This window comes from Gallinula chloropus (assembly GCF_964237585.1).
Source record: "Gallinula chloropus genome assembly, chromosome: 5".
NCBI lineage: Eukaryota > Metazoa > Chordata > Aves > Gruiformes > Rallidae > Gallinula > Gallinula chloropus.
The window spans coordinates 45108094-45124674 of record NC_140090.1 but is presented as its reverse complement, the minus strand read 5'-3'; the positions used below and the strand labels follow the sequence as shown (position 1 = coordinate 45124674).

The following is a 16581-nucleotide window of genomic DNA, read 5'->3' as shown; positions in this document are numbered from 1 at the left end:
CTTTGTCTCCATTTCAGTTTTGTTCCTACTTTCTCTTTTCTCCTGGTTTGGTTTTTTTTTTTTTTGCTTTACTATTGCTGCTTTGTTTTGAACATTAACCTGAGGGGTGGAAGGTGTTGTCTGTACCTTTGCTGCTTGCCTGTTGCATTTACCTGGTGTCAGAGTACAAGTGTATCTGGCAACTCTTCCTTTATTAAGATTGTAAAAAAAAAAAAAAAAAGTTTGATCTATTAGTTCTCAGTTACAGGGATTGATTTCTTCTTCCTAATCAGCAGCAACTGATAATTTTTACTTACAGGATTTAAAAGCATCAATGGTATCTTTCTCTGGAGTAGGAACGTTCATTTTTTACTCTTAGAAAAGGAGGGGAATTTCAGGTTTGATGGACATTATAGTTCCTGTATTTAGGAAAGAGTTAAGGCCTTTCAACATATGGTGCCTAATCAAAGGCCCGTATTTGTTCCAGTGTGATCCCAGACCTACCGAGGTCACAGCAAGAGACCCCTATGCTATGGGTGGATTTTAGTTCAGCTTCTCAATGTTAGGTATGTGCTTGGTAAATAGATTGGTGCAAATCCGAGTCCAGGTTTTCAGGGTATTTCATACAGAGTTGCAACTAGTCTTTTGAAGTTTTGTCTTTCTTCCATCGTTCAACTTGCCTTTAGAAAATGATAAAGCCACTAAAAATGTGTGTGCTGGGAAAGGAGTTGATGATCCAAGGGTGCAATTAAATGTTAGGATGCTAGGTAATCAGCTCTGTGATAACTGATTTCATTTTGTCATTAGGCGTGGTGTTTAGAAACTATAATATGTAAGGAATATTTTTTAAATGGGATCAGAGTCAGTGAATTTATTGCATTGGCTATGATGCAATCCCCAGTTAAAAATGATAAACGTTTTGGGCTGAAAATAAATCACTTTGCTGATGAGTTCTGTCATATATCTGTTACATTCATTTTGTTAAGGCATTCTTTAGGTGAATGTTGCATACAGTGGACATTTTAGCTTTGGAGATGGTTGCTTTTTCAATACAAAACTACCTTGATTGCTGATGAAGTGATACTAATCGTTAAACACAGCTTCATTAAATGGTGCCAGTAGAATGGCTCGTGTTTTCACCTGTTGTTGCTGGCCACCTGCGAAGTTGAAAACCTGTTCTCTTGGTGAGTTTGTTATTAAAACTATATGGCAGAGTTCCTACTTGGAATAAAGGGTTTAGCAAAGTTAACTTTTCTGTATTACCTACTGCGGTTGTGGCATGTAGATGTGGTAGCCTCTGAATTAAGGTCTGGGCTCTGACAACTGCTAAACTATAAACAGGATTCATTTGTTGGTTCTGCTTGAAGATGACAAAATCAAGCAAAAATTATTAGAGGTCTAAGGATATGGCCTCCAAGGAAAGACAAATAACATTGTTCATCTAAAACAGGAGAGGAAGTGGGGAAGACATGGTGAATTTTAAAAGAAATAAGCTTAGTTTCTAGAAGAGTACAGAAGGTGTGTTTGGTGCACAAAACCTGTAAAATAGTTTGGGGACATTGAACAATATGAATATGAGCAGTATTTGTATTTTCCAAAACATCCTACTCCTTTCCGCATTTTCCTCTCAGGAAAGGTAGGATTACAGAGGTTCATGTTGAAATTTGCTCATAATATTTGCTGAGGAGAAAAAAGGCAAACATTAAAATAAAAATTGCAACTTTCTTAAAAAATGTTTGTATATTAAAATCACAAAAAATCTAATAATACTCAGTTGTATATTTTTCATTTTATTTACAACTGGTTTAATTTTTCTTTGCTTTTGAAAGATTAAGTTGGATAAAATTTGATTTTTTTTTTATCTGCATCCACTTCTCTATATTTAGGCTGCCTTGAAAAATAAAGCAGAAGATAGCAAAGATGTACATTTTAAATATACTTCTAGTCTAGCTAATGTGGTATTTTAGAGTATACCTGAACCATTTGAGGGTATACGAAATAAAGTATTTTTGATGACAGCAATCAATGGATAAGAACTCACAGGTCCAGCAAAAACTTTGTGTCTAATCATTGTGTTGGAAACTCAAAAATTAAAATATCACATGCAGGCAAGAAAGGAATCTTGGGTATGAAGTAATTATCCTGTCAGATACAGAGTAAGTGACCAAATAGTAACAACTATTTGATAACTTCATAGTGTATTTTTATACTTCTTTAGCAGATCTTATGTCTGTATTTTATAATTACAGTTTAGTTTTGTGTTGTGTAAAAAACGATACTGATGAAAAGCAATCATCTTAAAAATGTTATCAAAAGGGAGTCACTGAGATCATGTTTCTGTAATCAAGTGCAGCCTGTGATTTATCACTGACTGCACCAATAGCATAAGAGCTGTAGAGTACACACTTGTGTAAAATCCTTTTTTATTAGTGATGCATTCATGCAGACATATAAATACACTGAGTTTGGCCTTGGAAGAAGCTGTAGAAAGGCCAGTGGTCAGTATATGGGCTAAGGATGGGGCCTGAGTGGATAACTGAGAAGGGATAGCCTGTCCTGTAGAAGGGGCCTGCAGGCAGTTTGCAGCCACTGAAAACCATGCTGCTTTGCCATACTGCAAGGGAAACTGCATGAAATATGGTGCACTGAGACGTGAGGGCGTAGGAGGCTCTGGAACCTGATGGTTTTGGCTGTGCCAATTGAATTTTGAATTCCTGGAAACTCCTTACATTCTCCTTTGTAGCATTTTTACAATGGATGTGAAGTGCTGAACATTCATTTTTGTGATGTATGAGCTGACTGTTCAGTTCAAATCTGCCGCACTTGGCAGTCATTTTGATAATCTTTGTTTAAAAGAAAAAAAGAATACTTATTACAAAATTTTATATTTGTGTTTCTTGAAATAAAATTTAAAAAGCACTGAATAAATAAGCAATTGCTCTCCCTAATTATTCAATTTGGTTGCTAATGAAAATACACCTTGTTGATTTTCTATACTATTTAAGAAATCTGTTTTTTCCCCTGACGTTTTCAGAAGGCAAAATAATTCAAGTGGTAGTCTGAAAAGGGAAGAAAGGATTTCAAATACCCTATTTTTCAAATTAAATAGCATCTATGTGTCTCACACTTGTGAAGACAAACGTGTCCACCACCACTGAAGTAACTGAAGCTTGTTATTTCTCAGAACTGACACGTGACCTAACTGCCCTGGCTGAGCTTGAAGACAGGGAAGTTACTGTGATTTATGAGTGAATTTAAGTTTCCCCAAGGGTTATGTAGGTTTCCTCATGTAAAGCTAGGGGTTGAACCACCCTTGTGGCGTCTTTCTGAATATTAAAATATATGTTGCCAGGCTTTCTAATTCAGAAGTCTTGTTGACTTCAGATGAAGCTCTTTGCATAAAAATGTATTCTATACATAAAAGTTTCCCCATATAGATTCATACTTAAGGTACTGGTAATACTGCCTTCATGTGGTATGAATTTATGAATTACACAGCATGCAGCTGGAGGAAGGGTTGGAGGGTGTAATGTATTTGTATTTGAAACCAACACGTTGCCTGACAAAAGCTTCTGTTCCACAAGGTGTATGTTGTTAATACTGAATATTAGTGGAGTTCTATCCCTTTACTTTCCATGTCTTCAGTCTCCCAGTCATAGTAAGTGGGTTGTTGCAAATTAGTTTGATCTGTACTTGTTTGAGGTCCCCCTCAGTGTGATTGATTTTTTTGACTGAGTTCTCTCTTGGCTCTATATTCTGCGTATTGGGTTTCCTTTGCTTCCAATTAACATCAAGGATCAAGGGAGATAAAGTGGTATGAGGTCACTGTGCAAAATAAGGCCACGCAGCACCACAAGAGAATTCCTGGGACGTTCTGGGTAAAGCACAGGGTAATATCAAACTGACTCGAAATTTGCAATTTGTTTGATTCAGTCAAACAAGGTAAACTACCTTGGGAAGTACAGGTTGCAATTGTGGGGCTTTTTAAGCATTGATTTTTACGGTAGTTTTGTTTCTATTCAGACTGAAAGCAGGTTCTGAAATGGTGGAGTCTGTTGAATAGTAGCTCCAACTTTTAGGTGGGTTATTTGCCCTGATTCTTTGGCAAAAAATACCTTTGAAATCACAGGCAAGTTTTTCTGGCTGCTTCTTTAACCCACTTTTTAAAGTTTTCTTCTTTGATGTACTGTACAACCACCCACAGCTTTTGTGCACACCAAATGCATTTTATCACTGTGATAAAATTACAAATGTGTTCCCATTTAAAACTAATCATGCTACTACTGTAATGGGGTGTTTTTTAAATAAAATTTTAATCAATGATGAGGCAATTTGCCAGAAAGAAAAAATCATATTTTCTCTTTTTTATGGTAACTGCAGTTTGTATTTTCTTTTTAAATAGTGATTCCAGGGTTTATTAGTCAAGTAAATATTGCATTGGAGAGCTTAAGCAAGAACACAGTGCATCTGTTTGATGATAACCAGTTTGTGGACGTTTCTAAGAAGGTGTATGATACAATTCATAACATCAGATGCTCGGTCATGTTGATTCGGGTAAGTTCATTGTTTATTTAATATTAATTTCTAAGTTAGTGAGGACACAAGGAGAATTTAGAATTGTCTGTGTGAACAGTTTCCTTGAGGTTATATCCAGATTGGACTGATCTTGGGAAGTTTGGATTACAATGAAACAGACACGATTATAACTCAAGAAGGCAAGAATTGTGTTGAGTACCAGATCAGAATGTTGCGTAAAAATGGGTTTACAGTTTTTTGGTGGGCTTTTTTTGCTGCGGGGTTTTGTTTGTTTGTGGAGTTTTTTTGTTTTTCTGTTCAGGTGGTTTTCGTTGAGAAAGATCTTTGTTCACTTTATTAATGATCAGCTTGTGGCTGCAACCCCAAATCTGCTTGTAGCTCTTGAACCTTATTTAGTAGAATCTTTCCTGTTACTCTCTTTTTGAAGTTTTGTCAGCTTTACATAGTATTTTCAGACATAACTGCCTGATTTCTGTCAATCATAGAATAAACATACCCTATTGTTTCTCTTGGAGTTCAAGAAAACACTTCATCTTTTTTATTTTAGAATGTGAAACAGAATTCTGTCAAATCAAATATCTTTAGTCCTTGAATCACATTTGAAATGATTGAACATTTGAGCTACAATACCTGTGTGTTCAACATTTTTTAAAATAATGTTAAGCATGAATACAAATATAGATACATTTTTCAAAGGAAAGTTATCTTCTGCAGTGTCTTTTCAGTTCACAGGAAAGTAAGAAAGAGTCCCCTTTTATATAGTAAAGGGACATCCTGAAACACTTTTGTATGATTTGCTGTTCTTTCACTCCACCTGCAGTGATTTTTGATTTGTTGCCATCAAGTTAGTCTTCAACGATTCAGTCTTGAAGTGATTGTTTGAAGGTTTGTTGCTTGTTTTTGGTTTTTTATTAATCTGGTGGTTGTGCATGTAGCCAGGCATGACAGAGTAGATAATGATATGCTTTACCTGCAGGGTTCACTAAAGCCTGGCCTGCTTCTCTTGTTCAGCACCTAACTACATGATGCAGGATGTAACTACTGCCATCTAATTTCATTGCAACTGCTTGAAAAAATTTTATTACACTTTTGGTAATTTTCAGTCCTGCGGCATTTTACATGTATTTTTATTTCTTATCGGATTTGGGAGTTTCTTAATCCTATTGGAATTCTATTCAGCTTCTGCCACATGTATTCAAGAAATCTTCATGTGTCAACTCCCTTTCTGTTTGTGCTTGTCACTGTTACTTTGGGTAGGCTTCTGTTCTTACAGCAGCTTCCAGGTGATTACTTTTCATGTCATCCTGCCTTGATGAGACACCATTTACAGATCCCTCAGCAGCAGACATGACAACAAAGATGAAACAACATCTCCGTTCACTGTTCCTTCAAACTGTTTCTGTAACTTTGAGAGGAGTCCAAGCTGGAGCCATTTCTGCTCCAAAAGGTCTTTTTGGTGATGTGTTCTCACAACCATATACTTAAAGGATGTAATTGTAATTTCTCTGCTAATCAGGGAATTATAAAATGTTTTTTCTGAACATCTCTGAAAAAAAAAAGATTTTTGCCACAGGTAATTTCAGGATGAAATAGGGAAGCCAAATATCTACCAGGAAAATGACATTTATATGACAAGTGACACAGGCAGTTTCTGGAAGTAGATCAAGAGCAAAGTGAAAGTTTGCCTCCTTTAAATTTTAAATATCTTGGTAGGTGATCTCAGCTACTTCATGTGCTTCAACTGTGAATGATATATCATGATGCAGATATTTCTTGATGGGTTCCGTTCCAGGCCTAGTAGGACTGGAAGTAATTCTAGGGTGAAGCTGTGTGCCCAGGTACAAGGAAGATAGCAAGCCAGACAACATCTCAAACATTGAACTTTGCTACTTGCAAGCTAGACAATGTCTCAAATGACTCTGACACTAGGAAGGTCATTGCATTCTTCCTCTGTGCCCATTAATTCTCTAAGTCCTACTCAGGGAGAACCAAATGCCAGGATAGATAAACAATTTTGATATGATGGTGTTTGTCAGAATAAATTTTCTTGTCTACTCCTGCCAATTTGCTAAAGCAGAACTCTGGGCTTGTCCCAGGCACAAGTTGCCTTGCTTCACAGGAGGGGGTACTCTGCCTCTGTTACTCTACTTTGTAGGACATTCTTGCCCGTAGCAGGAGGAATTTACATGAGTTGGATTTTTCTGGCAAAACAAAGCAGATTGAGGGCAGTCCTCTGTCAGGTCTTCTGATCAGCTCCTGTTCACATGAACATAGGCAAAGGGTTTTGGTTAGGATGTCCAGGATTTTTCTTAGATCATTTAAGTTCTGTTTCCTGCCAGCATCTCTCATCTTGCCTTTCCATAGTGACTCGGGGACTCTTGGTTTTTAGGACTGCAAAGTTGCTGCTGTTTCTCAGTGAGATCTGAGTCTTCTCTATGTCCCATCTTCTTGGGCTTGAGCTCCAGGTAATCATGACTGGCCATTCCTTTATGGAGTTTTTAATTTTTGGGAATGGCACTGAGGAATGTAATAAAGCTTTAGTCAGTCTCCATGAAGACAGACACATTGCCTTGCAGGAAGCTCTGGAGTGTGTATTACAGTCCTCTATGATGTGCGCATATATGTGGGCAGTCACTCAAAATGGAAGAGGATATGATGTCCCCTGTACATCTTTCTGAAGTAGGAGGGGGAAATCCTTTCATCTGGAAAGACTGTACGTGTGCGTAATGCATAGTAAGCGCAGTGTGTACATGTCATGTGCAAATGCATACTACGTGTGTAAAATTGCAAGTCCAAGCACAATGCCTAAGCGGACAGTACTAATGTGAAGATTTCTGTCAGTGCCATCTTCACTTCTGCTTTGCAAGTGCAGTTTCACAAAGCAAGGAAAAACAAAACATCAGAAATTACCTTGCTGTCACAGTACCTGAAGTTGTGGGTAGCAAAGAGAAGATCCTTCTCCTTCTCTGAATTGGAGGAGTGAAGTCCAAAGGGACAAAGAACCTGCCTCTACCTGGACTCAGCCTCCTATTATCCTAAACAAAGTGCCTGTTTGCCTTAGAAATCAACGTGGCTTGGCCTATATTCAATTGTATTTGTATGTATTCAGCAGCCCAGCAGTTTCAGTCCTGACCAAAGCTCAGGAGATGCAAAAACACCCAACAGCAGAAAAATCTTAATTCATTAAAAAGGACTTTATTAAGCTTTCTGCTTAATAAATACAAGAATTCAGACACTGTCATGAGACAGATTTTTTGAGGTTTGGTGAAATGATAGTCAGCTCCTCCACCATCCCTTCGAGGTGCTGGCTGCTGGCAGAGAGTGCTGCAGGAACCTTGGCATCCGGTTTTTGAGTAATGATGTGTTTGCATTCCTAATTAGATACATTCCAGACAATGCCAGTTCCATTTCAATCTGCTTGTAAGAAGCTTTAGTATATCTGATGGTTATTCAGATGCGTACCGTTACCACAGCAGCCAAAGTGAGGAAATAAAAGTGTTCTGTGGCCAACTTCTGGGGGCTTACTGATACAGTGCCAAAGAACAATGTGTAGCTGATTACAGGGGATTGCGAGGCTGAGTCAGGGAAAGAAACTGTTGATCAAAATATAATTGAGAAATGTAAGTGAACAAGGACACTGATTCACAGGGGGCAATTTTTCAACATCAAAGTAAAAGCAGAAACTCTCCAGATCAGTTCCTCAGGAAGCATTTCAAGCATGTAATTACACAGAAAGAATCTTTTTAGAAATAGAGCTCCTAACAGTAAAATGCTGCCAAATACTGTTGTTAATGCAAATTATCAGATATGCTTTTCAATGTCCAGGCTTAACTGTAGATACGTAAAACATTCATTCCAGTCCTGCAGGTATAATGTGAAATACGCTTGAGAGCAACTGCATAGTGGAAGGTGTGCTGCACAGATGAGCTATGGCAGAAATGCCTCTGGAATTGCAGTTAGCTTCCCTTAAGATGCTCTTCATTGTTTCGCTCACAAGGATTAGTACATCCAGCAGTAGCTCTTGATTTGAAATCATCAGATATTGATCCAGGGCGTATGGTTCCATGTGTCCATATTCCTCAGTCCTTTCTTGACTCCTGAAGCCTCTTGTAGAGGCTTTGAGAGCTTGATTTTGCAGAGGAACATTTAGGCATTATCTGGATAGTGGTTGTAATGAGAGCATGGCTGGTACAGAAATAGATTAGGGTAGATAGTAGAATTAAAGGCAGTGACATATATGGAAAAGTCAAAGGAAACAGGGTGACAGTTTTTGAGATGATTTGTGCTAGATATTGCGTAATGGTAAGATGATGCTAGAGCTCTCTTTAAAAAAAAAAAAAGAGCTTCTATGTGAAGGTGTAGTTTGAAGAATGTGAGGTGGCTTGATTAAGCTAATAGCTAATAATACTGCATTAGGATATTGAACAGTGGGGAAAGTGGTAATGACTTCGAATGAGTAATAGCTACTGATGGCTGAAGTAGTAACAAAGTCATCCTAACAGAAATACACCGAGAACCATGGAAAAGAATTCACCAAACTAGATTTTCATGGGAGTCTTTGCTCTTAGTGGAGAGTAAACAAATGAACTGCTATGAGGTTTCCAGAGAGGAAGAAGGCGGCAAAATGTTCATAATACTGTATTCAGAATGCTTTTACTGCTCTGTGTTCTGGAAGCAGGAGATGAGGAACCTGTGTTCCCTAATTGTAGGAGAGGCGGAAAATGTATTTTGAGATTCTAGTTCTTAACCTGATCCAGTGCATCGTTTTGATGCCTTTCTTATATCTTGAGCTGGAAGGCTTTTTATTTCATGTGCTGTTTTGTTCAGAATTGACACAGAGACTGCACAGGTTCCTTCAGCATTCATGGTGTTAACCTTTTTGATTGTTTCTTTTGCAGATTGTGCCTTTATTACCATTGAGTATCAATTCCCTGCAGCATGATCTTCATCCCTGGTTCCCCTGAAAACTGAAGCAAAGTACTCATTTTGGTTTTCTATTGTACCTAGATAATTTTATGTCAGCTAGATCCTCACTACATCTGCATTCCATTCCTTATCTTCCTACTTTACAATTAATAAGTCTTTTACTGCGTGTTTTTATTTCCTTTGCAAGATCAAACTCAGCTTTGCTATACATAACCCTTTTTAAAAGATCTTGGCTACCTCAGAATAGCCTTGGGATGGGTTCCCTTTTTCTCCTTACATTGGTTGCAAATTCTAGGTAGTTTTTCATTGTGTTTTGAAGAAATGTATGAGTTCATCCAGAACAGAGCTTGTGAGCTCTTCAATATACTTGATTTCTCTCAATAAGAGACATCACAGGACACTTTGATCTCTTATATCCAGTAGTTAGAGGAATTTTCAGAACATGGACTTCTCAGAAATTGAGGTAGCAAGTGGTGAAACCATTCCCATCATTCTGTTTGTCCTTCAGCCAGTTAATAAATGTGTAGTTTAAATTCTGCCTTTGTTTTTATTAATGACAGAATTATCCTACACATGCAGAGTTTTCTGCCAGGTTTTACTTCTGTAGTAGAAGTGACTTAGATCCTGTGAGATGCAGGCAATAGCACACATGAATTGAACCTCTATTTAAAGGCTAGAGAAAACAAAGCAGGGAAGAGTTTGAGGAAAAAAGACATTAGTGCTGTCTTTTTTGATTTTCCAAGAAAGCCTGGAGACTTCATGGGGAAGACAGACAAAGAATAAATCATGTAGTCTTGGTAAACTTTATTGCTATTGGTCCCAAATTTATGAGCAGTGTGAACTCATTACAAATACATATTTGGAAGTTTAAGTACCTTTTCTTCATTTTCCTATGCTAAACTAATTTCATGAGAGGAAGAGCTTGTACAGTGGTGGTTATAGCAAGCCAGTTGGACTTGCACCTCTCGTCACTTTCTTTCATTTCTGACCTAAGTAGGTCAGAGCTGACCTTTCCTTCCCTCAGCTCCTTTTCTGCTTCCCTGGCAGAAAGCAGGAATTTTCTTGTGTATTTTTACTTGTGCCTCCTTATGCAGCAGCCTTCTGGTATAAACACAGTTACTACTTGTTATGTTGCCATCTTTATTTTAACCAGGAGAGGATTTTTCTTTTCTTGTTACTCAGGGAAAAAACATGTTCTATACTGGTTCTTCCCAAACAGATTTTTCCATGCCCTGCCTTCTTCAAATACTGCTTTCCTCATTATTCTCTCAGTCCTGGCATCCAAAGATTGATATGTCTGGATGCAGTGCGACTGAGAAAGGATGCAATATTTTATGTCCTTTAAAAGAAAGCTTAGAAGTGGTGCCAGTTTTCTCTTAAGCATAGCTGGATTCCTGTTCCTCTTTCAGATTTTTATCCCAAGTCACATAAAAGTTGTTCCTGGGGAATGTTGTAGTTGTGCTGCAGAAACCACGTAAAGGGTGGGTGTGGTGGCTTAGGCCTGGCTGGAGGCCGGATGCCCACCAAAGTCGCTCTGTCACTCCCCTTTGTAGTTATATTGAGAGGCTTGGGAGTGGAGATAAGGGCAGGAAGAGATCATCCCATAATCAGCATCATGGGCAGAACGAACTCAACACGGAATAAAGGAAAGAAAACTCTAATTTATTACACTGCCCTACAAACACAGTGAAACAAGAGTCAGATAATAAGAAGTGTGACCAGATCTTAAAGGAGCTCCCCCCACCCTCCCTTCTTAGAAGACTTCACTTTAGTCAAGATTTCACTCCCTTCTTCCCCCCTCATTGTGGCACAGGAAGGGAAGATTGGGGTGCTTTGGTCAGTTCAGTGCAAGTTGGTTTCCTTCCTGGTGGGGGGGCGGGGAGGGGGTGGAGGTGGGAAGAAGGGGGTGGGGCAGGTGGGAGGGCCATTCATTCCACACCCTTCCCCCGCTGCCTTGTTGGGTCCCACCCACGGCAGACAGTCCTCCACGAACTTCTCCAACGTGAGTCCTTTCCCACAGGGCTTTATCTGTTCATCAGCTGCCCCACCGTGGATCACTGCTATGTCGGGCAGTCATAAATCACAATGTCTCTCAGTCCCAGTCCTCCACGGGGTCACAAACCTCCCCCCAGCAAACCTGTTCCGGCACAAATCTCTCTCGCTCATCTCTGTGTCTCTGTCTCCCTCTATGGTCTGCAAGTGCTGGCAGGAGCTTGCTCCAACGCGGGTCACAGCATCTTCTCTATGTCTCCACCTGCTCCATCCAGCGTGGAGCCCCTCCACGGGCTACAGGTGGGGTCTTGGCCTTTTCCATGGGCAGCAGGGGACACCCACTCCACCATGGGTTTCTCCATGGGCTGCAGGGGCATTTTTTCTCTCCGGCACCTGGGGTACCTCCTCCCCTGCCCTCCCCAGCCTTGGTGTCTGCACAGCTCCTTACATCTTCTCACTCCCTTCTCTGGTGGCAAAACGCAGCTGCTTCTGGTTTTTTTTTGTTTTCTCCGATATGTGATTCCCAGAGGCACTGTGAGTGTCACTGATGGGCTCGGCCTTGGTCAGCAGCAACTCTGGCCTTGAATCAGCCAATGTTTACAATCTGGGGTCTGCAGAGCTCTAGCTCTATCTGCTCCTTACATTTTCTGCAGTCCCCAGTTTTCTCCCAGCAGCCATCTACACAAACTGCAACAGTGGGTTAAAAGACTTCAGTGCTGTGGTCAGATATGCCTTCTTGTAAGTAACAGCTCCTGGCACGTATTTGTCCTTGCCATGTTACTTGGCTTTTTAACATCTCGAGTCAGGATCACCAACCTTGGGGAAACCTTAACTCAGAGCACTATCCTACAGAGGTTACATGCTGATCTTAATTCACCCGCGTAGGTATTTCCAAAAAATGTCTGTGTTTTTTACCCTGTGGTCTACTTGGGAAACCATCTGATAGTGTAGAAATACTTCCTTGTTTATACTTACATCTATGCTAGCATCATGAACTCGGTTGCTGCTGTTACGGTTTTACCTTGCAGGTATCTTAGTAGAATGCTCTGGACTGTAACAGTTTTGGGACATGCTCTGCATACGTTGCAATGTAATATGCTGACATTTTTTAAAATGCTAATCGCTATTTAGTGAAAGGGCCGTTTGTATTCCCAAATAAATACAGCTGATTTCTGTTCCATGGCAAAACTACACTTATCATTTTGCTTGTATTTCATGTTTATGTACGACATAAACTTCTAAAAGGTCTGATTTTTCTGGCAGTTTCATTAGTTGAGGCATTTAATATCTTCCATGAATCTGATGACCCTTGTAGTTCTCTGTGTGGCAGTGTTGCTGGGTTGTTTGCTTTATAGAGCACAAAACTGCTCAGCACTGTATCTAGTAAAAATCCCCACCCTATTGTTTTCCTTGAAAGCGCATCCCATTTTCTTGCATGTGCATGCAGGTGGTTGGTCTAAGAAATATCTTTAGTTTGGTGTCTTGGTGTCACCACAATTGTCTTAACAGGCATCTGCTTGTGAAGAGTTGAGGTGTTTCCACATTATCGATTTCCACAGGTTATTGATTTTAAAAACAGATGGTGTGTTTGTATATTGGGCAGAGGGAGGGAGACAAAAAAACCCGTATGCTCAACCTTTTAATCTCAGACATGGCAGTGGAAGCCAAAGCACTACTAATTCACATTACTACTTCATCCAAGGAGGGGTGGCCACTGAATTAGTCAGCAGGGTAGTTGGGGAATGGTAGGTATTTATTTTTGATGTTTTAAGAAAAACTACATGGCTTTTGTGCTTCTATATTCCTATGCTTTCAGACTAATGAATTTTAACCTTGTGGATCATTGCACATCCTTCTAAGTGCTTTGCCTGCTTCCATGCTCCAGCCATTTCCTCAGTTGGTTCAGGGACATTTGTGATTTTATATTCTGTGTTCTTTTTACATATGAAATGAATGGTGAATAGGAAAATAAATGTCCCCTTAATCCCCATTTGTGCAATTTCAAAATTTTTTGCATTCATATACATACAATTTCTATACAAAGAAATCCTCCTGTCGTATAGGAGTGTCAAAAGCAGATGCCGTCTTCCGAGGAAGAATATGTAGGATTTTCAGTGTTTTATGTATCTGTTGGAGGAGTAGACGCATCTGTAATTGCACGTATAAGCATATGAAAATGGACTCGATGTTGTCAGGGTACATTTTGAGTACAGGTCTGATGGTGAAGATTTTCTTTCCCCTCCAAAGCAGCAGCTCACGCATGCCATCCAGGTGACTAGATGACTAAATGGAAGTAAGTACTTGGAAGGAGTGTCAGGAACTCCTTGCTCAGATAGCACCACTTTCAAGCCAATGGTTACGCCACGTTAACATGAGTTACTTTTTCCATTATTCAATTTTCCTTTAATACTTTTGGCTATTACTCTTTTTGTCCAAAACACCATGTCTTCTTTCTAAACCAGCCTTCTTTTTAAACAAAAAATACTGCAGTGTCTTTTAAAGCAGACCATAGTTTTCACGGTCACACACTGTACTCATCTCACACTCACGTCAGTCAGGGGAAAAAGAGAAGAGAAACACGCGCAGAAGATCACAGAAGGAAGGGACCTGAGGGAGATCATCTGGTCCAACCTCATGTTGACAGCAGAGCTAACCAGGGCCCTGCTAAGCAAAGCCTGACTTTGACCTGGTTTGTTTTTCTTTTATATATTAGTGTTAAGAGGGTAACAGAGAATTGATGGGGCAAACAAAGCAATGGTGTGTGCTAAACCTTGTTTATAGAAGCTAGCTGCTTGCTACATTGCATGAAACTACTAGACTACAATACATTTACTATTTTTTGCTGTGTTTTGCCTGCTTGTTTAAATTCAGCACGTGACTGTATGACCCATTTTTTTACTACTTCTTCCCCTTAAAAATGTAATTTTCTTAAACCTGCATTAGGTTTCCAGTTTTTACAGTGTCAGCTAGTGGAAAAGATGTTGTATTGTTTTTTAAAAAGGAAAGAAATTCAAAAAAGGCCTTAGGGGCGTGTACACATAGACAAAAATAGTGAATGATTTCAGAAATGCTGTTGCAGGGACGAGCAGTGAAAGTGTCAGCTGCATCCTGTATCCATTACAGTCTAAATGTGCGATTACCCATCCTGGTAAATCTGCATTGTCCTCAGCCCAAGCTATGCAGCCTTAGTCTCGATGCAAAGTTGTGAACTAAGAAGTTTTAGCAGTGAATTGCTACATGGGTTACCATCAGAGTCTCTTAGGTTACGGTTTCAAACAGAGAAGTCAATATGCTTTGTACAGAAATGCATGGCGTGACGGGTTTTGACTTAAATACCACTTTGCATTTCAGTTCTTCCCAGTTTAAGGACGAAATTATATTGCAACTATGTCACATACTTTTATGTTTTTAATTGTTCACAAAATCATCCCTTTCTTTCAGGAAAACAGAACTTTCCTGAATGATTTGGTAGCTCTAGTTTAGCAGCTCATTGGAAGCGAGCACAAGGCAGTATTTTTTCTGGAACATTAAAATCTTTGCTGAGAGTTCTTTTTTTTTCTTGCAGCAAGGAAAAGTGATGTGTATTCCTTCCTTGCCATTTGGTGCTTACTGTCTAATACAAACTATATTCCCAGAGAAATGCAATAAATGCTATTCTGTTAAAAGGAAAGGAGTGAATTTCTGGAACTGAAACTGAGAGGCACAGCAAAATGTTACAAATCATAGATACTCTATTAAAATACGCATCCTGCCACATGGTTCAGTGGAGTATGAGAAATGCAAGTCTGGAAATGGAGACTGCAGTCTCTTAATAGTATTACTGGCTTAGGGTATGGTTCTTATTCTGAAATCAGCCCTGTCAGTGCTAGTGATGCCAGTTCTGGCACAGAGATCTTCATTGCACAGTGTAAACCTGGCGACAAATTCCTTCTCCTGATCATAATCATCCGTAGCATCCATGGCCTAGTTGGAATTTCTCAGTTGCTGTTATTTTCACTGTGGAGTCATTTAACCTGTAGGAATGGGCTCTTTTTAGCGTGGTGCAGAAAAACAGTGAGGTACATTACAAATCTATTGGATTTGTAATCGAATCCAAAACCATAATAACTACATGTGAGCTAGATTGTGATTGTGGTTTTGCTGGCACAAGAACAGAGTAACAGTGCAGTGGTCTGTGTGATTCTGTGCCTTCACACTGGTGGAACAGCATCTGATCTGGTCCTGTTATGTGTGTCTTTGCTGATACAGCAGCATGACAATGAAAAAGGTTTGTGAGGAATCTATGTATTTAACCCTGAAAGACTCTTCTGGTTTATGTTTTTATAACTCCTCAGTATTTCATAGGTATATTTGAGTTCAGTTTTGCTGTTAATGATACCGTCTTGCTTTTGGGTTTTTTTAACATTGTTCATGAACTTCAATCATGCTAGATTATTTTCTTGAAAGGTTGCTCAAAGAGTTGGAAGGCAAGCGTACACACCAAGGAAGGAGGCATAGCAGTAACAGAGAAACTGACTCAGAAAAAACAGAAACCTTGAAAGAAAATTCTTTGGAGAATTTGAAAAAAATCCTCCACTGAGTTGCTGAGCTTGATAAATAGAAAGACAGTGTTTTAAAGTACTGCTTACCTGCAAGGATTCTGTAGGGGTTGGCAAACCAGATACCATCAAATTACCTGAGAACCTCTGGGACTTACAGCCTGCTCTTAAAAAGAAAGAAGAGAGAGACCCTTTGTTATATTCAGGACCAGCAAAGTCAGTGTATATTGATATTGAAGTGTAGCGTGTTGCAGCAAGGGAGTACTGTGCCTCATCTAGCCCACAGATTGTGTTGAAATTGCAGTTTTAGAACACCATTCCTTCATTGTGGCTTAGCTTGCTGTTCCCTATACCAAGTACTTCAGTTATTAGGAAATCAGAGCAGCAACATTACATAAAATTAGTTTATGCCAACTGCTCTGTTATCCTGGTTTCTGTGAAGTAGTCTCCATAAAATAGTTACAGAAAATGTAAGAAAACCCAATTATTCAGTTGGAAAGAATTTTTTCTGAAAATGTTAGCCAGCCTTTTTCCTAGACATGGTCCCGCATGAAATAGTGCATGAGAAATGATCATATGTGCCAATCCAATTAGCCTTTGAATTGTCTTG

At 39.3% G+C, this 16581-nt stretch overlaps 1 protein-coding gene across 1 annotated transcript in view; it reads left to right on the top strand.

Annotated features, from left to right (window-relative positions):
• The window catches only part of CTNNA3 (catenin alpha 3), a gene marked incomplete at its 3' end in the record, with an annotated part of 494076 nt that overhangs the window by 418545 nt on the left and 58950 nt on the right, over window positions 1–16581 (top strand). Inside the window, exon 12 of the mRNA XM_084264912.1 lies at window positions 4382–4533. Coding sequence (XP_084121038.1) covers window positions 4382–4533 — 152 coding nt within the window. The remainder of the gene's footprint in view (window positions 1–4381; window positions 4534–16581) is intronic.